The sequence below is a fragment of the Camponotus floridanus genome, unplaced genomic scaffold, assembly GCF_003227725.1.
Source record: "Camponotus floridanus strain SB8 unplaced genomic scaffold, Cflo_v7.5 scaffold2, whole genome shotgun sequence".
Lineage (NCBI taxonomy): Eukaryota > Metazoa > Arthropoda > Insecta > Hymenoptera > Formicidae > Camponotus > Camponotus floridanus.
In genome coordinates, this window is record NW_020229325.1 from 7,415,826 (window position 1) to 7,438,466 (window position 22,641).

Here is a 22,641-nt window from a genome sequence, read left to right on the forward strand (position 1 = left end):
GTTTTTAGCAAACTTTAAAGAAGAAACTCGATAATGAAATTATATTATTGAATTCAATTTTATATAAATTGACATTGTTTTAATAAAATTTTAATTTAAAGCTTTTTATACATCATTTATAAAATTGAAAATATTAATGATTTTCCTTCATTATTTCACTAAAGAAAAATTTCCAAATTGATCAAAAATCTTTGATTTGAAAAAAAAATTATTTTAGATGATTTAAAATATTTTTTTAAATAATTTGGTTAAATTATATAGGCTTTCATCGTAAAGGAATAAGTAAAATTTGTGTTTATACTTTTCTGAGACGACATAATTTGATATTTAATTATTTTAATTCTTATTAGAGTAGACATATATTCACACTTGAAAAATATACATACCTGTTGAATCTCAATGAATTTGAATATTTTATTGAAAAATATTGAATACTGGATTTTTTCTGGAAAAGCGAAAAGTATTTTCTACTCGACATTTTGTGCCGAATTATTATTTATACATATTATATGTGTAAAGTTTGCGCTTGTACTAACATACATTCGTAAAGCAAGAAAATGTTAATCGATATGTTTCAATGTCGAATCGAGAGCGGAACGTTTCATATATCCTATAACAGTTATGTAAGAGCTTTTTCTTTGATTTTTTTCACTTAACGAACAGCGATATCTTCGTTTAATAGAATCTACAATTCTGAAGATTTGTTTAGGCTAAATATAATTTGGATTATTCATGTATTATTGTTTTAATCGTGAAAAATTACACAAATAGTATAATAGACAATAACTCAAATAATATGCGTGGACGCAACAATATATATATATATATATATATATATATATATATATATATATAATGCTTTTAGCAATCTTTATTTGATAATATGCATTTTTTTAAGTTTTTACACAGTTATTAAAATATTTAAAAATTCTTATTAATATATTAATATATTCTTAAATTAAAATTTTACTAGAAATCTCATTAATATATAGAAGAAAAAGAAAAATATATAATCTATTCAACAATAAAATACGCATTCATATATTGTATTTTATTGAATACAATATTATATAATGCATGGAGATTGCCACATAATTTCCAACATGTTTTTTGCTCTCTTTCCGTGTATGTCCACAATTTTTATCTTTTTATACTTTTGGCGACGAAAGAACGGAAGTTTTCGCACGCGAGCAGCATTCTCGGACACGATCAATAATCACGTGCAATCCCTGGATATTCTTTCTTGCTATCGCTAAAAGTCGCGAAAAATGTCTCCATAGTTGCATTCCTCGAAAATTAATCATTTGTAGACATACATTAAAGTGTATACTTTGCATATGACATTGATTTTGAACTTCTCCGATTCTATTAGTTTCAACTTGAGTTTCAAATAGGCGTAAAGTAACATTTTTCATTTGTTTGAAAGAAAATTATTTTCTTAAACGTCTTGCAATTAAAATTGTTTACATATTTTACACATGATATATCTCTAAAAAAAGAACCTTGTTTGCCACCATGTATAATGAGAAATGATCGGTATCGCCAATTTTTTTCCACGCTCAACAATATTAGTGCAAAAATATTAAAATTAATGCAATTTGGAAGTTGCGATATTTAATATCATTTCGGACAAGATGAAAACTTGGATTTTAAAACACAAAATAAATTACTAAAATTGCTGTAAGACGATGAAAGATGTATGAATATATTTTGTTTGAATTGCAAGTAAACGCCAAATTTTTTTCAAGATTACAACTTGTATTTTCTTCTTATTTAGAGTAGAGTTTTTGCTTTCACGAGGAGACGATAAATCTTATTGTGAGAAAATTGACCGACATTTATAATGTTAGATTTTATAATTTTGAGAAATGCATGCTTCTGTGCTTTACGTCTGATTTAGATGATTATTATCGTACTTTTTAATGATATTTTTTATGAAAAGAAAATGTAAAATTTTTAACATCATGTCACACATATGCACAGAAATATCAAGCATGGAAATGGATAAATGCTCAAGTTTTATTCTTTATCATATTTGGTTAGACAGTAAAAGTTTTTATTTTTATCGAGTTTTGTTTCAAATAAGATAGGAAGATGAGATCATTTTAGGCTTCTTCACAAAGAGAATTGTATGTGTGAGAAAAATTTGAAAAATTTTTGAAAAATTTACATGTATAAAATATTATTAAAGCGTATGCTTCAACTAGTAATAATTTATAACAAGATCACATAATATTGTTACATTATACGCATGTACGTTACATTATAAATAAAACGTATCGAATAATGAAAGGGGGAGGAGGAGAGAGAGAGAGAGAGAAAGAGAGAGACGGATGAAATGAAAAATTTACATTGATAAAGGGACAAAAATTTGTGAAACAACGAGCACACGAGCGAGCGAGTGCAATGTACCGGGTGTACGCGCTTACAGTCGATCAATACCCACCCCACCATCCGTTCACCAGCGCATGAATGAACTTCGCCTTTTACACCCTACTCGCGTTTGGGATGTTGGAAATAGTACATGGTACGTAGTTTTTTACTTACCCCCGTACACATTCTGTAAGGTAGTATCGATGGGCTTACTTTGCGCGATGATGTGCCGTTTTAATTAGTTGACTATCTTAGCATACTAATTGATGATATTATAAGGTATATTCGCAAAAGTAAGTCTTTTCACTTAAATTTATTTTTTCATTTATCAAATGACGAGTTTATTTTAATAGTAAAAGATCAGCGATAAAGACATGTATTTTCTCGAATCAAACAACAAATCAAGATTTATTGAAGATGCATGAAATGTAAACGAAAAAAATATTGTGCACACTGTAAACAGTTTGCAGACAGCGATCGTGGACATTGTACGCGAGATTGATATAAAATGTTTAAGATTTATTAAATATTGAATGTAAAAAATTGGTCACAACGATTGGTCAATAACGATAGACAATGATTGTTTAATCAACTATGATAAGAATGAGTGGAATTGAATATAATTCGAAAGAGCATATCTGTATAAATATACATTTATACGACTAGGTTTAAATTTGGAATCGTCGTTGACGAAAGGGAAATATCGTCGAGTGTGTTTACACGTAGCCACAATGCCAAGCCCTGTTGGCCTTCCGTCTGTGGTGTATATTACGACTTCCAGAAACGGCTTTGCATCTCACAAGTTGATGTGAGTCAATAACGCCTCGCTCCGGCTGCAACGATCATTCGCGCCGAGTCTTATGATGAAACTACTCGCAGAATCTCTTTCCATAAAGAATTCCATTATTACGATATATACATACATATCGGATATATACACGTACGATAGAATTAATTTGTGAAAAATTATTACACGATATTTTTACGCTCTTTGTCAATCATGAAAGTTTAATTTAAACGTTATTTACGTTTGTCACTTTAATGTACCAAACGTTAAACGTAGGCGATTGCAATAGCGTAAAATTATAAAAAAGTAATTAAATATTGCAGAAACATATAAAAATATATATCGAAAAAAATTAATATACGTTAAACATAGGCGATTGCAATAGCGTAAAATTATAAAAAAGTAATTAAATATTGCAAAAACATATAAAAATATATATCGAAAAAAATTAATATAAAATGTATCAAATATATCTATATAGTTATTATTTGACGAATTGCAAAAATATGAATTATATGCTTTTTTTAATCGCACAGCGCGCGATTAAGCGCGACACGAAATGTGTAATCTGTCATCGTAATGGTCATCGAAGGAATGTGTGGGTAGACACTTTCTCTTAACTGAATGCCATTTGATTAAAGAACCGTACTGTCGATGCAGTGGCAATCAACTATAATGATGTCGTCGAAAGCAACGTAACAGGTATGCATAGCTATGCATCCTCTACCTCTTTCGTCGCTGTTGCATCTCGCGCATCTACCCAACTAATATAAGTAATCAGATATATACACACACGCACATATATAAATATGTATATAGAGGGTGTATCTGAAATGAACATTAAACTTTAGGAGCGTATTCTAGAGGTCAAAATAAGACTTTTTTTCTTATGAACATGGGCATCCGCAAATGAACCCCCCTTCGAGCTAAAATTCGAAAATGTGTGAAATTGACCAAACACTCGCAACGCAAATTTATTTATCTGTCAAGAGAGGGTGACGTCAAAATCTTTTTTTTCTGAAATACAGCCAATTTTTAATTTTTTCCCCAAACTTTAGGGGCCTCTAAGCTCATGTTCATAAGAAAAAAAAGTCTTATTTTGACCTCCAGAATACGTTCCTAAAGTTTAGTGCATCATTTCAGATACACCCTGTATATATTTATATTTATATACCTTTGGTGTAGAGGTGAGGAAGGAAAGAGATATCCAGAACATCGCACGTGCGTACCAGTTTTATCCGAGATCGTTAAACTTAATACACCTGCGTCTTGAGCGTGTCGAGGAATTGGATTACGCGAATATCATTCCCACCATTTTAATTCAGGGCATCGTCTATGGCGAATATACGATTATGTATGTTATATAAAATGCAATAATTCTACTTTTACTTTTTCAAGTTTATTATGCTATGTTTTAAAATTTATTTTATATTTATTTTTTATTCTTATACATGAAAATTGAATAATTTTGACATTTTAGAACATTTCTCTTGACAGTTTATGTAGCATCGTTTCGATTGTATAGCATCGTAAACAATTTTATTCTGTATAATTTATTCATTTTATTTTATTTTTTTTAAAGTGATTTATTTTAAATTTAAGTAAATTTTGACCACATTTAATTCTTTTAATTCTTTATTTAACTCTTCACATCACACTCAGCATCTCATAAGGAATTGAAAAAATTCCTCTCTGAAGTAAATTCAAATATGAAATGTGCCAAGTATCTGAATTTTTTTATATTTCTTTTTATTCTACTGATAGAAATTATTATATCGTTTAACTTTATTATATCGTTTAACTGATTTTGTATTGTTTCAATGTGCAGTTAATTTGAATCCACTCATGTGAACAAAGCTGGCATAAAACAGTGATTCAATCGACATGAGATACGAAATGTACATTTTAATTATTACATTGTTCTTTTCCTTTTCCTCACTATGATTCTTTGTATCATTCTTTAGTTACTTTGTCTTATCTGCCTTCACATACGTTACGTTATTGCCAATAATTTCATTAATTAGATTAATTTTTGCGATATCTATGTAATTCATTCCAATATTATTATTCCGATATTATTATTCCGATATTATTATTATTGTCTCAAATCGGGTTCTCTTCAAATCAAATGAACAAATATAAATGATTGCGAATAAATATCAATGGAGAAAATTTTAAGAAAAATTGTCTGACACAAAATTTTATATAAAAAATTTAAATTATTTATAAATTTTTAAACTATTCTAGATATATATATATATATATATATATATATATATATAATAAAATAGATTACATAATAATTATTCTAAAGATTATATAATGATTTTCCTTTTTCAAACTCATTCACTGAAATTGATGTGTGCTCGTTTGCTTGATCTAGATCCGACTTTATTGTAGTATTGTGAACACACATAAAAAGATAGGTTCCTAAATTTTATAATAATTTTTTGATACGATAATATGGTATATTTTGTTCTTACGAATATTCTTAAACCGATTCTATACAACATTATGATTAATGCATCGTGCCAAATGCATTAGCATATTGATATGAATTCACATAATTGATATTCACATAATATGTCCAATATTAATAATATGAATATGGACTAATAGTAAAATAAACTTTAGCAAATACTCTCCAATTGATTAAAATAGACAGCAAGAATAAGATAATAATCGCAGATACTGTTGTAATTACTTTTTGTATCGCAGTATCTTGTATCAGTATCCACTAAATAATAAACAGAAAAAACAACGATTAAGGGAAATATTAGATGGTATTTTTAAAGAGAAGCACAGATTAAAAATTGACTAAAAAAATTAATTTATTGCTTTAATTTGAAACGCATGTTTCTTTACCAAATTTTTTAAATAAAACTTGATTTGCAATTTTTTAAAATTCTTTATATAAATAAATAAATAAATATTCATAGACGTGTGCAGGGAAATTCCTAGTGAAATGACGAGTGATACATTATAACGCCCAATTTATATACGCCCAATTATTTAGATAGTATTTACAATTAGATAAAATATGATAAAATACTATTAGTGGATCAACGTTGGCCATCTTTTCTGATATTGTTCCAAAAACTCACAAATGTTGTTCAATGCCAACATTGACGATGTATTATCGTAAATTGATCATGTGAAATTTATAAGTACATAACATTTGACTAATACGTGCCAACATTGACATATATTGATTCCGACACGTGGACTCATCTGGCCTTATGTATATCTTTCAACAACTTTTTAATATCATTATTTTTTTATATCAATATATTACGTCATAATGTCGCATCACATTTTGCATTGCATTTTGTAAATTGCATTTAGTAAATAAAACAAAATGGATATTTTTGTATGTTCGAATAATAGAGATGCGGAATGTGCGTAACGACCGCTGCATAGTTTCTAATCCGCAGTACACGCGTGCGGTTGTATGGGAAACACACGTTCAGTGTCCAACTATAATTCCTATGTGGTTAGGTTTGCCAATTATGGCAAGCATGTGTTTGGACATGATTAACACCGAAATAGAATAGCTACTATCGGTTTATCGTCATGCGACATGATTCTCTGCATTCTATTTAGAATCTTTGGCATATACGTGGTCTAATTTTTTTATAATCAAAATTTCCAATTATAATCAAAATTTCCAATATTTTAGGCAAAATAATAAAACTTTATTTCCATGTGTAGATATTTAGTGCGAATATAAAAAATATTTAATATATATTTATAATTATCTAAAGATAATTTGTGAAAGATGTTACTATTCATGGATTGTTTATTTTATACAATTGGTATACAATCTGTTTGTATATATTTATTTATCATGCGGTTCAAATAAAACTTATGACCGTTTGATTCTCGAAAATATATCTTTTTATTGCTAGTTTCCTACAATTAAAGTGAATTTATTTCGCGTATTTATTTGATAAGGAAATTTAGTGTTAAAAAACTTGTTTGCAAGTGAATTCTGATCCACATATTATAAAAATTATTAGATTTATGTGCGACATTTAAATTCTCACATAGTTTATAATAGTGTAACAGACTATTCATAAATCCAGTAGTGTGCAAATGTAGTTTTTTGCAAGAAACATGAGAACGTGCAACTCTCTGCATATCGATATGGTGAAATTATATACATTATGTGTGCATGACAGAAATTGAAAATTTGTTCTTTATCGTCGAATTAAGAACAAAGTAGACTTCCACATTCAAGTAGAATACCGCTTTCCCTCTATCACTATTTTCGTAACTTTATCGCATATATCAAGACACACACACACACACACACATATCTGTATATATATATATGTGTGCACGTAACGTTAACATTTTTTAACTGATGATAGATAAGAATGTTTAAAAAGATTAAGAACACGACTGTAAACGCGCAATATATTTGTGAATATTGCAATATTATTAGATAGTAAAATCGGTGATCGTGCAAAAAAAAAAACATTTACATGAAAAGCAGGAAATTAATATATTTTATTGTTAATTATTTATTTTAATCCATGCTTTTCGGCTTTGGATGGGACTTGGTTTACAATACATTTCTTATCCTCCATTTATGTATCCACCCTCTTGCTAACCCTATCTCTCTACTCCTTTAATCCCCCTAGTCGCTTTCAACTTATTGTTAGTAATATCTATCTTAATTATCCTGTTTTCTTTTCTTGTTTATAAATTCCTCATTTCTCTTTTTTCTTCTTTGATCCCTTCATATGAGTCTCCTTTTTCTCTTCTCACTGGCCCATTTATTTCCTGATCATTTTCTCGTCTTCCTCTGTATTTCATTTGTTATCTTTGTTATCTTTCCGCTTTGTTTTAATTCTATGTCTAATTTCCTCTTCACTTTCTTCTTCTCCTTCTATTTCTCCATTGATGCTTTATATCCTTCGGTTCTTATTCTATATTTCCATGTTTTCTTTTTCAGATTTTCTTCTTCGCTTCTTTTCATTTCTTCTTCTTTTCTCCTTGTTCTTTTCTTTTCTTTTCTTTCTGTGGTTCTCCTCTTCATCCTGTATATTTGTTTTTCTTTTTCTCTTTTCTTTTTTCTTTAGCTCCTTTTTGTTTACTTTCTCTCGGCATTTGCCTTGATTTCTTCTTCTTTTTTCTTGCTTCTTATTCTATTGATCTTTTTATTCGTGCTTCTTCCTCTTCTCTTTGCTTTCTTTATGCTCTCTTCTTTTTTTCACCATTCCATTTTTTGTTTCTTGACCATTTTTCCCTCTTTTCCGTATTCCATTTAACTTTCTCTTATTTGTTATTCCCCCTTTTATCTTATTTCCTGTATATTTGTTCTTTTTTTTTCTCTTTTTTTCTCTTTAGCTCTTGTTAATTTATTCTTCATCGTCTTTTGTTTTAATTATTCCGTTTGTGCTTCTTACTCTTCTCTTTGCTTCCTTTATGCGATTCTTCTTTTTTTGGACGTTTCCTTCCCTTTCCCCATATTCCAGCTTTCTCTAACTCTCCACCTTTTAATTTATCTTCCAATTTGCCTTCCTCTTCTTTTGCTATTCTCTACCATTTTTTTTATCCTATTTATTTATGTCCTCTTTATGTTTTATCTTTTTTCTTCTTTTCTATTTCTCTTTAACTCCTCCTGACTTGTTCTCCATCACTAGCTCTTAATTTTTCCTCTTCTCTCTATTCTCTCTTCTTTTTTTTATGTATCCACTATGTTTTGTATAATTCTCTTCTCTGCCTGTATTTTACTCCGACTTCAATTTCCTTCTCCTTCTAACTTCCTTTGTTTCTGATTCTTCCTTTCCTCTTCTTCTTATTTTCAATTGCAATTTTTATCCCTTCATCGTATCCCCTGAGCTGTTCTTGTTTTCTCTATCTTGCTTACTTTTTTCTCTCTTTCTTTCCAGTTTCTCTCTCCCTTATCTAAATCAAGGTCTAATGCTATTTTTTCTCCCTCATTTCTCTAAACATTCTAGCATTCTAATACTCTAATATTCCTGGTGTTCCTGTATCTAACATATCTAATATCATGATTCTCAAAATCCAAACTGAAACGAAAATAGAGACAAAATCAATTTCAAAACTCAAAATCAAAAATCGAGAGCAGCATCAATATCAATATCAAGAATTACATCAAAACTAAAAATCAGAAATCATACATTATCATTCGCGAATCAGAAATAAAAGATCGCAACAAACGCATGATATCATTTAAATCGGAAACCAAAATATAAAATCAATATATAATTTCAGTACATAGTTTCTTAGCTTATAAAATACAAATTGCCTATCTAAATAATACCAGGAAATTAAGGTATTTAAAAATTACATTTGATTTGAGAATCAAATTGACATTTCAGAGATTTACTAAATAAATACAAATAAAATGATACAAGTAAATATTTTCACGCAATTAAAATAATCCGATAATAGTTTTATTATCATTTATATAATATTAATATAATATTTATATAATATTAACATAATATGATGTTTTCTGTATAGGAATTCTCGCAACTGACAAAAGAATTGGCAGCGGCACGAGAGAGTATCTTGGAAAGGGAAGAGGAAATTTCCGAATTAAAGGCAGAACGAAACAACACACGCGTGCGTAACCAAAGTGTTTTCATTTTTTTAAAATTCTTATAACCTCTTGAGGCCCTTTTCTAGATTCTTTGATTTCTTTATTTTCTCTCCTAATAAATAAATATTCAAAAATCTTTAAAATACACAATAGATATAATGAGCAAATATAACGATAAAAATAAAAATTGAAATCATAAAGAAAAATTGAAATTATAATTAATTGACGTGACTTGATTAGTGTAGCGTAATTTATCGTTTCTTGCAGCTCTTGCTCGAACATCTGGAGTGTTTAGTATCACGACATGAACGATCGCTCAGGATGACAGTTGTAAAACGTCAAGCCGCCGCACAATCTGGCGTATCGTCGGAGGTAGAGGTACTCAAAGCTTTGAAAAGTCTTTTCGAACATCACAAGGCTTTGGATGAAAAGGTATGCGTGTTCTATCTGGTATTGCTATTTGTCTTTCATCTGTTATTTATGTTATATTCTGATATTGCAATTTATCGCAAATCAAGGATAATTGATTTATTAAATCTTCTTTCTTTTTTTAATAAGTATGAGAGATAAATGAATATTTTGGAAAGATAATTGAATGACTTTTTTAACGATTAATCTCTTGATTATGCATCAAAAAGTTTGATGAAATTACGGGCAAACAAAATAGAAATATATCATAATTATGACGCGCGTATTACTCGATTTATGATTTTCATCTCGCGATCGATACATGTGTATCGAAAAATCAATCATTCAAAAAATCATTTAATTATCTTTTCAAAATATTTAGTTCCTCTCATACTTAAAAAAGAAAAATTTTTTAAAATTTATAGATAAAAAAAGAAAAAGAAAAATTTATAAATAAAGTCGTATATATATAAAATCATACATATGCGGCAAAAAAACTTGCGTGTACGCTCGTATCAATTTGCTATACGTTTAAGCAATATCACGAAATGATAATGAAGCAATGCACATGCAATGACGCTACATCATATCATTGTACTGTTTAAATATATGTCAAACATTTGCGGCTTGTTATGCATCGAGTGCTTTTCAATATAAAACAAAACAACAGTTTTAAATCAACAATGAGAATGCCTCATCATTATTTATTTAAAATTTCCTTCATGTTAGCGAAAATATGTACGCGTGCATAAACGACATGTATGAATTGATAAAGAGTTAATGTTGCTGAACTTTTAGGTACGTGAACGTTTACGCGTGGCCCTTGAAAGGAATACGAGTCTCGAGGAAGAGCTAGCCCATACCAAAGAAGAAGTAAGTTTTGCGTTTTATTAAGTTAAAAGACTCAAGACACTTTCTCAGTAAAAATTTAATTGAGACTTCAAAATCACATGAATGTGTATCAAAGTTTCTTTCTCTCGAGAGAATGAGAGAGGAAGTAAAATGTATAACGACCGATCGACACCGATTATTATCGCTATCTGATGCAAACCCCGTGTGGTTGTAGCTCCAGCAGTATAAAGTAAGCGGGCATCCACCAAAAGCTATAGAAGATAGACCAAAAGAGAACGGGCAGGCGGACGAAGGTCAACAGCAGAATAAGGTATCAAAAACAAATTGTCAATTTGGATTTTAATCAAAATATGTGTGCACTCACAACATTCACAGATATTCACATATAAACACGTCGCTTTCATATCTCGTACCGATCATGGATAAATGGAAATGTTTAAAATTTGTTTGAGAAATGCACTTTGTGGAACTTTTTCTCACTTTGCATGTTTCTCACGTTTAGCATATACCTCCCGCTCTTATTCTCCTACCTATTTGTTAACGTTTAGAACTTTTTTTTTTATTTTTTTATTTATTGTCAAAGTCTCTGTATCGAAAGCTTCTAGTGTGAGTAATAGATGTGAGTCGAAAAAGAAAAAGATTTTTTTCCGGTAATATATATATTTGCCTTCTCTTAAAATATTTCATATCGATGAATTTTTCGCTGTAATTTTAGAATCATATCTCACGTCTCTCGTGTTATCATTTCATCGAAACATTTTTCATATTTCACATCATAGAAAAATATTAAAGATTGCATAAAGCGGCACATAAGATGATGTCATGACCATGTCAGCATATCATCATATCGTCACTACTACTACGTTTATGTATCTGTTCCTCAAAATCAATTAAAAGTGCACTTTTATTTGATGATAAATGATAGTGAGTCATTTTTTCTGTTTTTAACTCATCGACTCGCTGAATTCATACGAATGTATCTACCGTAGTGTCGTGCATGATAGTCGTACAATCGCGTAGTTGTCTATACGTAGTTTTTTGGAAAGTGTGCGGCGATGCAGGACAGGCAATGCGAGCGAGGCATTCTGAATGTAGTGTTGTGATCGGGCAGAATGAGACTCAGCAGACAACGAGCCAACAGCATCAGCAACACCAATCGCAGCAACAACAACAACAACAACAACCGGTACAAAAACCAGGTACAGAGAAGTCCACTGAAGTCGGCAGTAGACTGAGCAATGGAAGTCTTGATCTCGCCGAGCAGGATTCAGCAGTACGAGTAATAGACTTGCAAGCCACTCTCGACAAGCAGGTACGAATTAGTATTAGTATATTACGGTGGAAAGTGGCTATATATAGAAAAATTCAACTGTCACAAAACATCAGGTAGTCTTTCATCTCTGTATGCAAATATATGTAAAAAAACTATGATAAATTTTCATATATAATCTTATCATCGCAACACACACACTTTTAATTTTCTTTTAATCACACATGCGCGCACGCGCAAATTGATGAAGTGAATATTATTTCGATTATTTTCGATTTTGCATGAATTTTATTCACTTTACGCACAATGTTAAGCATAAACGTGTGATTCAAATCAGGAAAGTATTAGATAATATTCATCTTGCGAGCTATCTCGATATAATTATGTTAAGTATATTTTTATATCGTATAGATATTCTATTAGCTTGTATTATTACAATTCTCTAAGAAATGTTATATCAAAAATAATTTATAAAAGCACTTAATGTACACATCTCATCTTACATCTGTTTACTTTTTTATAGAGTGCATGAGAAAATTTCTTAGTAAATAACATGCTATAGATTTTAAATCTTTCAATTTGTAAGAAATGAAGTTATTTGTAGCTCATAGAATTATTTTTTATTAATTTATTAATTAAACACACGACTGTGTATATACGCATTCGTACCTACTTATAAAATGTCTTAAAAAGATTGTGTGAATATACTATAGACGACAGATTTTTTCAAATCGGTCTTTTTCTTTTTAACGAAAATGTCAAAGCATCGATATATTTTCAAGTTATAAACGATTGAGAAAGAAGGAATTTTTAAAACGAATAAAACAAAATTATAAACTTATTGTTACTTATTGTTAGAGAGTAAAAAATTTTTTTTAATATAAAATTATAATTTTAAATTTATTCTCGTTAGAGTTGCAAAGATTCATAAAAATCCTAACCATAGATAACAATCTTGCTCAACATTTCTGTTGATACAAAAATTGATTTCAAATTAGTTAAAAAGCTGTCTAGCAACATTTTTCAGATATCTTGCATTGAACCTTATTTAACTTATGTAATTTAATTTAACATCAAATACCTATATAACCGTTAATATTATAACACGTAAAAAATACCTTTCTCGATGATTATTAATATAATATCTTTAATGGTGCCTATGGCATGTGGAATGAACAATAAATATTCATGTTAAATATTGTTTTGTAATTGAGTAGTTATATATTGCATGACTAGTAATTAAGTATAGATTTTACTTTGGTCAATATTTCTTGTTTAAAAAGCTTTGCCGTTTTCTTAATGTAAGAAATGCAGAACAAATATTAGAAACGATTGATACATGTATGAATATACACGTATGAATATACGCATATGAAAACTTTTCTAAATTAGTCTTTTAGCGTCATATAGGATAATTGTCGTAAGATTTAACGAAGGGTTTTGCATACTTGAATTACATATACCTCTCGATCTCTACACGATCTGCTTGAACAGTTTTTTTTTTTAATAATTGGTATAATCGATATAAAATATTGCAAATATCATTATAGAGTTCGGAATTAAGTACGTGGCAACGACGAGTAGCGGAACTAAGCGGACGTGTTGCCGAATTAGAGGAAACACTGTCAAAAACACAAAAGGATCTCTTAAAGGCACAGGAAGCAGGTCTCAAACTGCAAAGAGATTTGCGGGAGAATGCAGCGCAAAAAGAGGATCAAGAGGAGCGAATAATAACTCTAGAAAAACGATATCTCAGTGCTCAACGGGAGTCCACTAGTCTTCATGACCTTAATGAAAAATTGGAGCAGGAATTGCAGCATAAAAAAGCTCAATTGAAGGTAATTTGATTAATCTTTTCATTTGTTATATCTTTATTATAATTGTGTATATATAATATACACACAATGATATTATGATTAATTGAATATATAATGTTATTCAAGCTCCAAGAGGAGAAAATCGCTGCTATACAGGAGAAATTAGAACTCGCGGAACAGAAATTAGCTCAATATGCTAAATTACCAGAAATGGAAGAGCAATTGAAACAGAGGATGGAGGCTCTGACGCAGGTGAGGAGGCCCAACCAGGTACGCAGGGGAATCATGTCACGTCACATCTCGTTAATTTTCCCTCTTTTTTTTATTCCTCTGCACTTTAACGTTTCTGAGATACAATTTGTGTCTAGAGAGCTTTCTTGATATGCATCGTTATTGCAAAATGTTCTGATTATGTTTGAGTTGATTTCAGATAAATGAAAAAAACAATAATAATTTGCTGCTCCATGTGTCTTACATCACTATACTTTATGTATACATACATGATACATAATAATAGCATTCGATTCATGTATATTTATAATGCAGATTGATTATTTTTATGTATTGCAGTATGTTTTTGCAACAATTTAAAATACACAAATTGTCTGATACTAAAGCTAAATTTACAGATTCAATTTATTTGCATTAAGAGAGAAAATTTAGTTATATAATTTCTTTATTTTTGAAAATTAATTACACATTCTATTTTATATGATTTGCGAATTGATACAATGCAGCATGTGTGAATAGTGGAAATCAACTTGGTCTACAAAATCTACTACTTCTGCAAGTGATGAATATGTTTCAATTACCATCATTCATAGTTTATGAATAGTGTGTTTCATTCTTGAATGTTTATTGATTAATATCATATGTATGTATGTATGTATGCGTGCGTGCGTGCGTGCGTGTGTGCGTATGTGCGTGCGTGTATGCGTGTGTGTGTGCGTGCGTGCGTGCGTGCGTGCGTGCGTGCGTGCGTGCGTGCATACTTGCGTGTACGTGCGTGTGCGTGTGCGTGTGTGTGTATGCGTGCGTATATACATTTATTTTTGTGCGTTCATTCTCTCTTTTTTCTTCTTGCTCATCTGAATATAACGCGCTCTTATTCTCTTGCTGTATTTCCATTTTAGAATGTCAATCTCATTTAGATCATATAGAAAGAATTATTAGAATAATTATATAGAATAAATTATAAATTAATACATTATATGCGTTTATTAATTTATTGCCTTAAATTACATTTCGATGTAATGCATATTCTAATTATAATTATGAGAAATATTGATATAATATCAAAGTTTATTAAAGAGATTTTAAAGAAATCATTTTGTAAATATCACAGTTTTATAAAAAGCTTTATAAAATACATGTCATTATAAAAGAAAGAAAGTCGACATAATGTTATAAATCACCATTGATTTATAACAGATAATTTTAATTATGTAAAAATTTAAGCAGGCTCAGGAGAGGCATGGTAGCGCAGAGGATAGAATCCAAAGACTGGAGGCACAATTGGAAGAAAAAAATGCAGAAGTAATGCGCGTTAATCAACGGCTTAAGATGAATGAGGAGCATAATACGCGTCTTAGCACAACCGTTGATAAACTTTTATCTGGTAATTTTTTTTTTCTGACAATGTTTTCTTTACATTAGACTTTCCTACAATTATTTATACTTATATATATACTTATATAAGCATTTTTAGCTCTTTCGAATCTTTTTCTCCATTACTTACTATAGTTATCTCTTTGAATTATATAACTTTTTGTGGATATGTAACACTCCTTTATAAATGTTTGATAAGTAGGACAGATATTTAAACATGGCTCCTATTTACTTTTATACATACAATGGTTATTCAACATGCTTTTAAAAAAATATATATATATGTATATAATGTGTGTGTTTGTGTGTATGTGTGTGTGTGTGTGTGTATCACGTATGAAGAATTTTACACATAAAGTGTTTTAAGAGTTTAAATTTTTGTTTAGAATCTAATGAAAGATTACAAGTACATTTGAAAGAAAGGATGCACGCATTGGAAGAGAAGAATGCTCTTACTCAGGAACTCGAGAAGACGAGAAAGATAGCGGAAGATCTGCAAAATGAAAAGACTGACATTGTTAAGGAATTAGGAAAAGCGCGCTTAGAAATTGACAATGTTAAAAGACAAATGCTCCAGCAGGAGATTGCATTTAATATTCAACAAACGGACGCGTTGACGAGAAGTTTATCTCCGAATGCTGTAGATCCAGGTTCCTTTTCAAGGAGTGCAAGTCATAGCAGTTTTGATACGCACTCATTGCCTAGAAGAGGTAAACGATCTATGGAAGAAGATTCATCAAAGGTACTGCACATCTTTTACATATCAAAAAATATAAAAATTATTTATCAATTGCACATATTTGAAATTGTAACATGAATTTTGATGCTCTCTAGAATTATGTTGCACGAACTTTGGCGGAGCAGGAATGGGAAAAACTGCAACAAGCACATGTACTTGCCAACGTTCAACAAGCGTTTGATGTTTCGAGCGACGCAGAGGGTGACGGAGATAATGAAAGTATTTTCAGTTGTGCAGCAGATGTAATTAGCCCTACTGGACATACAGATGCTCAAACATTGGCATTGATGCTGCAAGAACAATTGGATGCTATTAATAAGGAAATTAGATTAATTCAGGTGAATAAATATTTTGGTATACGAATATATTTTGCGTAAACTAAATTCTGAAATTCGTTAATATGAAACGATTAAAATAGAATATATCACATATTTGACAAATTACTTTTTATTTGTACAATCTTTTTTATCTCTGCATGCAGTACTGAAAAATCAACAGACTATAATGTAATTTTCAAGTTTTTCTAAGCAATTGAAAATTGGAGGACTTTTTGATTACTAAATTTATATATACTTTTTTACATTTAATTTTAAGCAAAAACTTTAATGTTAACAATTCAGTAATTAAAGTTTTTCAGTAAAAATTAATTATACTTTATGAATAGAAGTGTAATTTTACAAAAAATAATTGCGTTTATTTTTATTAGGAAAAAATTAACTCTTACTCGAGCCAAGAAATTGTAACATATCATGAATTCATAAATTATCTACTTTATTTTGTTTTATATTTTTTATTTATTCTATGATTTTGTACGCATTTCGAAATTAGTTTAATTTTATAGGAAGAAAAGCAGAGTACGGAAGCGCGTGCAGAAGAATTAGAATCTCGCGTCGGCAGCCTTGAGCATATGAATCTATTAGCGAGAGGACGGAGCCTCGAACGAGCATCACCGCCATTGAGTGGTCGATCCACTCCAAAATCACATCATAGCCCTAATAGAGATTATTTGCACAAGTACCACACCGTTAGTAATCACGTAATATTGCTAATTTTACAATACTTATACAATAATTATATAGTTTAATTATAATTTAAGCAAATTCTGATTACATTGTTCATAATACTATGTACTTTCTCCTTCATGTAGGCACCCGCGTCAATGTCTCCAGCGCATTTACATCAATATGCCGCTTCTTTAGCTAGTCCGGGCCAATTGTCAGAATCTCTTCCTGCTAGCCAGGTTTGTCAACAAGTTTCAGTTTTATTATTATTAATCTAGAGAAGAGTGTAAAAGAGTGTAAAAGATTCATCATTGCTTATATCATGTTTATTATTTATTTAATATCTACAGAATAATATCTATTTTCTGTGACAGTTACAATTGTCAGGGGAAGAATTACACTCGGTTAGCGAAAGAGATGGTACCGGCGGTGCGGGAAGTGGTGGTAGCGATGCAGCTTCTCCTCTAACAGCTAGGTCACTGAGATTGGAACGAGTGGTTCAAGCGTTGGCTCACAGTCAAGAAGAACTTAGAAGGTATGTATATTTGTAATTTTACAAAATTTTCGAATCTCTAATCAATTTGACGCTACGTTGATTGTATATGCTTTCACATAATGCTTTTATATATATTTATAATGTAAATTATATCATTTCTGGCACTCTTTTCCTTTTGGCAATTACATCTTTAAAAGTCACAGCATTTAATTTTATTTTTACAATTATAGAGATGGGCGAAAATATTGTACATAACAATACTGTACAGAAAATATTGCGCCATGATCTTGATCTAATGTGGGGAAACCCTAATTATTAATCTTAATTGTTAATCTGTTATCTCTTAATTATATTGCTTCTACGGAAAGATGGGCCTAGCCAGAATTTATCTCTATAACATCATCTCTTAAATTATTCGTACTTTTCATTGTTTATGCTATCAGACGTACCGGACAGAGTGGATTTCCAAGCAGTGGTTTCCCCACGCACAGGTTAATTAAAGATATTAATATTGCATGTAAATGGCATTATTATATGCCGCTGTGCACGACACATTTGAATAGCTCCTGCGGGCATGAGATGAACGACTTTGAAATTAAAGCAAGTCACATTGATGGTAACATATTTGTTCATCGTTTTTAGAATCGCTACATTACTCACTTGAAATCATAGAATTTATACAGATATATATATATAAATTCTATGATTTCAAGTGAGTAATGTAGCGATTCTAAAAATGATGATATACATATATAGTATGTATCGTTTACATGCTTACAGTAACGATTCACGAGCACAGTGGCACAAATAAAGCGCCCGATAGATCTGATAAATATAAAATCCCAGAAGGGATCGATAGCTCCTTTTCCCGTTCATCGTACATTCAAGCCTGCCCAATTCATGATCGTGATAAACATCGCGATCTTCGACAGACCAAGTTACTTGCGGAATCGAGAGAATTGGATTTGATGTATGCAATGTGTCGGTCCGTTTCATGCATAAGATTATTCCGTGTATAAAAGCAAAAACAAAGATTACAAAGATATAATGTATTAAATATTGGATAAAATATGTAGCGACGCAAAATGTAATATAATTTAATTAATATTGAAATTGTCGTTCTTCTTGTCTAAAGCACAAAATTTTTTAATTCTAATATGCAACAATTATATCTTTGTAATCACTTGTCTTTACCGATTTACATGATAATTTCATATTATTACAGTAGCTAATCGGCAATATTTCCAGATTTGTATGTCTAATATGTAATACTGAGTAGGTACTATATTTGTTCTTATTACTGTAGATATACGAGTACATAAATATTATTGAATATTATGTAAAAGTAAGATATCATTAGAGAGAAGTATAGGTAAAGAATATTTTCTTTTTCTCTTCTTTCTGTTTATGTATTTGTGTATATATATATATATATATATATATATATATATATATATATATAATGATTTATTAGATATGCTTATATTGATTGTATTAATTTGATGATTCACTGATATATTTTTTTTTATTTTTAATATATTGTATACGCTCATATGTGTGTGTGTGTATGTTCACATATACATATACATATATATTGTATATATAACGTTATGGCTATTGCATATGATTGCATCACAATTCACTCGAATCTGTAAGTTTCTGTCTTTGAGCAGTGCAGAAAGTATAGTATAAAACTAAAAAATAAGCGATACAACACAGTCTTCTTTTCATTTTCTCATTTATTATAATGCAAAAGCAGTAAAGAATAAATTTGATAAAGATGATTTTTTACCGCGCTAAGTAATATGTTATGCGTAAGGTATAATGTTAAAATAATAATTCATAGCAATAAATATATTGAGGTGAAAAAAAGAGTAGAAAATGAAGAGAAGAAAGTAAAAAAAAGGGTAGAAAAAACGAATATTTTCGCGCGATTGTAGTAGCATCGATTAGAGTAGAAATAGAAATTAGATTAGCGCTCCATGCAGCAGGCATGGGCAGCATAACAACGGCGCACTGAATTCTGGAACTCCCCCTTCCCCATTGTCCTCACGCCACAGCAGCCAGGACAGTTTGCACAAGAACAACTTCTCCAGCGTCGGACTGCCTATTGGACAATTGTCGACGTCACATTTGCACATGCAATCAACCATGAGTCCCGCTACGGCAGCTGCGGTCGCAGCTGCTCAAAAAAAGAAAGGCATTAAAAGCAGTCTTGGTAGATTTTTCAGTAAGAAGGAAAAGGTGAGAAATTTTCCTATTTAAATTCCTAATAATATGCAAATTTCTATATCCTATGGGCTACATATATAGGATATAAAAATTTGTAAAAAAAATGAAGTTTTTTTATGAAGATTTCTGAGACGCTTTTTGAAAATGTTTTTACAGATAGATAAGAACATGTTTTATATGATTATTTTCATCACTTTCTATTTTATTATTAATCTTTTAAGAGATGTGATTTTATATGTAAAGAGAATTACAATATTTAATTTTCGAATAATCATAAATACGTTAGTATTATATAGCTAATTTTACATTTATAGTTAATTTTAATATAACTAAATTTTTCAATCATCATATAAAATTTTAAGTAAGTATAAATACATTGAGAAGAGAGAGAGAAAGAGAGACACAGAGTGTAGAAACACACGTATCACATGAAATGTATTGTGAGCGTAGTATAAATGTCAATAAAATAAATATAAAATAATAAAAAAATTTTTTTACAAATGATTAATGCATCTCAGGTATCTTGATGGGAAGATTTATTGTGAAATTTTATAAACTTCAATACATCGATTGTGTATGATATAGAAAAAAAATGAAATATGTTGAAATGAGTTTGATTATTCTCCAACGTGATTGTAAAATATTATCTATGAGATAATCGTCATATCTTTTATTATTAGATTAAAGGGAAAGACACACCAATGCCTGGAGATGTACCAGGTATGGGAGGTGCAAGTACGCCAGCTGATCCTGATTATGGGGACAGCGTATCTGTAGCTGGTACACTTGGAAGCAAAAGTGATTTCGATCGTAGGAAAAAGAAGAGGTATTTACATCAAAATTATAAAAATCTCCTATATATTTTAATTTTTTTAACAAATATAATTTATTAAATTAGAAAATTAGAAAAAAATGATAATGTAATTTATAATTTAATTAATAATTTTTTTGTGCACGGAAACCTCAAGAGTAAACCATGAAAGAATATTTCATTGTATCCCTTCGATGCGTTAAGCCAAATGATAAGTCATTCCCAAATAATATGAAAAGAGATAACGATCCAATCGCACAGCAAGCTGCGGACGCAAACTCTCTTCCAGCGGCACAGAAAAAACACGCGAATCTCGTGAATAACCATCGTGTGAAACGATATTTTCTACGGTTTTGAACGTAACAAAAGTGAGGAAACGAGATTCAGTTAGAATCTCGATTTTTATTCTTGCGAGGTTTCATGTGTATATATATATATATATATATATATATATATATATATATATATATCTTTTGTTTTACCTTTAACTACAGCAACAATTAGTACTTGTTAAACACACTTGTTAATATTTTCGTGTCTACCCTCAGTTGTCTAAATTGCCACTGAGTTTCAAATTATTGCAAATATAAAGGAGAAATAATATTTTCTCCAAAGAGTTATATATGTATTGTATTATAAATTAAACTTTTTTTTGTTAAAATGCTTTTTCTTAGATTTGCATTATATAGACGGCAGTTATCATCCACATACCGCAGTATATTATGCGTAAAAAATTGTTAAAACCTTATTACACTATATGTGTATAATAATATTGGACTTACGATGATAATTCATATAATAATTATAATTATTACAATCCTTGGCATATTTATTTTAGTCCGAGTATGTTTGGTAGTATGTTGGACTCTTCGCGGCATGAGCTCTTAGCAGAAGCAATGAAAGCAGGAACGCCCTTTGCCCTATGGAATGGACCAACGGTAGTCGCATGGTTGGAGCTGTGGGTGGGCATGCCGACGTGGTATGTCGCTGCTTGCCGAGCAAACGTCAAAAGCGGTGCTATCATGAGTGCTCTTAGCGATACCGAGATTCAAAGAGAGATTGGCATAAGGTACAAAGAAATTCACGCTTGCCTAAAAACAATCGCATCGTCCAATAACTCGAGATTACTTTGAATTCTTATGGTAAACATTATAAAAGTTGTATAATATTATAATTATTCTTTATACATTTGTACTTTTTCACACAACAGCAATCCCTTGCATCGATTAAAGCTGAGATTAGCCATTCAAGAGATGGTGTCGCTTACGAGTCCGTCAGCGCCAAAAACCTCTCGCACAACATTAGCATTTGGTGATATGAATCACGAGTGGATAGGTAATGTTTGGTTACCGAGTCTCGGATTGCCTCAATACCGATCCACTTTCATGGAGTGCCTTGTTGATGCTAGAATGCTCGATCATCTTACAAAGAAAGATCTTCGTGGTCAACTGAGAATGGTTGACAGCTTCCACAGGTAAAGTGCAGAGAGATTAATGTTGAATGAGGCAATCTTATAGATTATAAGAGGCAAATCATCTAAGAGAAATAAGTTTACACGATTAATGTATTAATATTAATTATTATCGTTGTTCATTATTACTACATTACTATTTCTTATTACTTTTATAATTATTATTATTGTCAATTACAATTATTATTAATACATTACA

The 22,641-nt window shown here is 30.3% G+C and overlaps 1 protein-coding gene across 18 annotated transcripts in view; it reads left to right on the plus strand.

Moving 5' to 3' along the window:
• LOC105249062 (liprin-alpha-1) overlaps nt 1–22,641 on the plus strand; it is a 32,036-nt gene that overhangs the window by 8,006 nt on the left and 1,389 nt on the right. For 3 of the 18 annotated variants that reach the window (XM_020026844.2, XM_020026843.2, XM_025408028.1), the window contains exons 3-20: nt 9,659–9,760; nt 10,005–10,169; nt 10,944–11,018; nt 11,212–11,307; nt 12,109–12,309; nt 13,818–14,105; nt 14,211–14,354; nt 15,543–15,702; nt 16,079–16,434; nt 16,527–16,769; nt 17,273–17,467; nt 17,579–17,671; nt 17,807–17,967; nt 18,372–18,419; nt 19,917–20,172; nt 20,841–20,986; nt 21,810–22,040; nt 22,182–22,445. In XM_020026844.2, coding sequence (XP_019882403.1) covers nt 9,659–9,760; nt 10,005–10,169; nt 10,944–11,018; nt 11,212–11,307; nt 12,109–12,309; nt 13,818–14,105; nt 14,211–14,354; nt 15,543–15,702; nt 16,079–16,434; nt 16,527–16,769; nt 17,273–17,467; nt 17,579–17,671; nt 17,807–17,967; nt 18,372–18,419; nt 19,917–20,172; nt 20,841–20,986; nt 21,810–22,040; nt 22,182–22,445 — 3,224 coding nt within the window. Of the gene's footprint in view, nt 1–9,658; nt 9,761–10,004; nt 10,170–10,943; nt 11,019–11,211; nt 11,308–12,043; nt 12,310–13,817; nt 14,106–14,210; nt 14,355–15,542; nt 15,703–16,078; nt 16,435–16,526; nt 16,770–17,272; nt 17,468–17,578; nt 17,672–17,806; nt 17,968–18,371; nt 18,420–19,916; nt 20,173–20,840; nt 20,987–21,809; nt 22,041–22,181; nt 22,446–22,641 lie in introns of those variants that run through there. The other 15 variants (XM_020026848.2, XM_020026845.2, XM_020026853.2 and 12 more) reach the window with 15 other exon arrangements.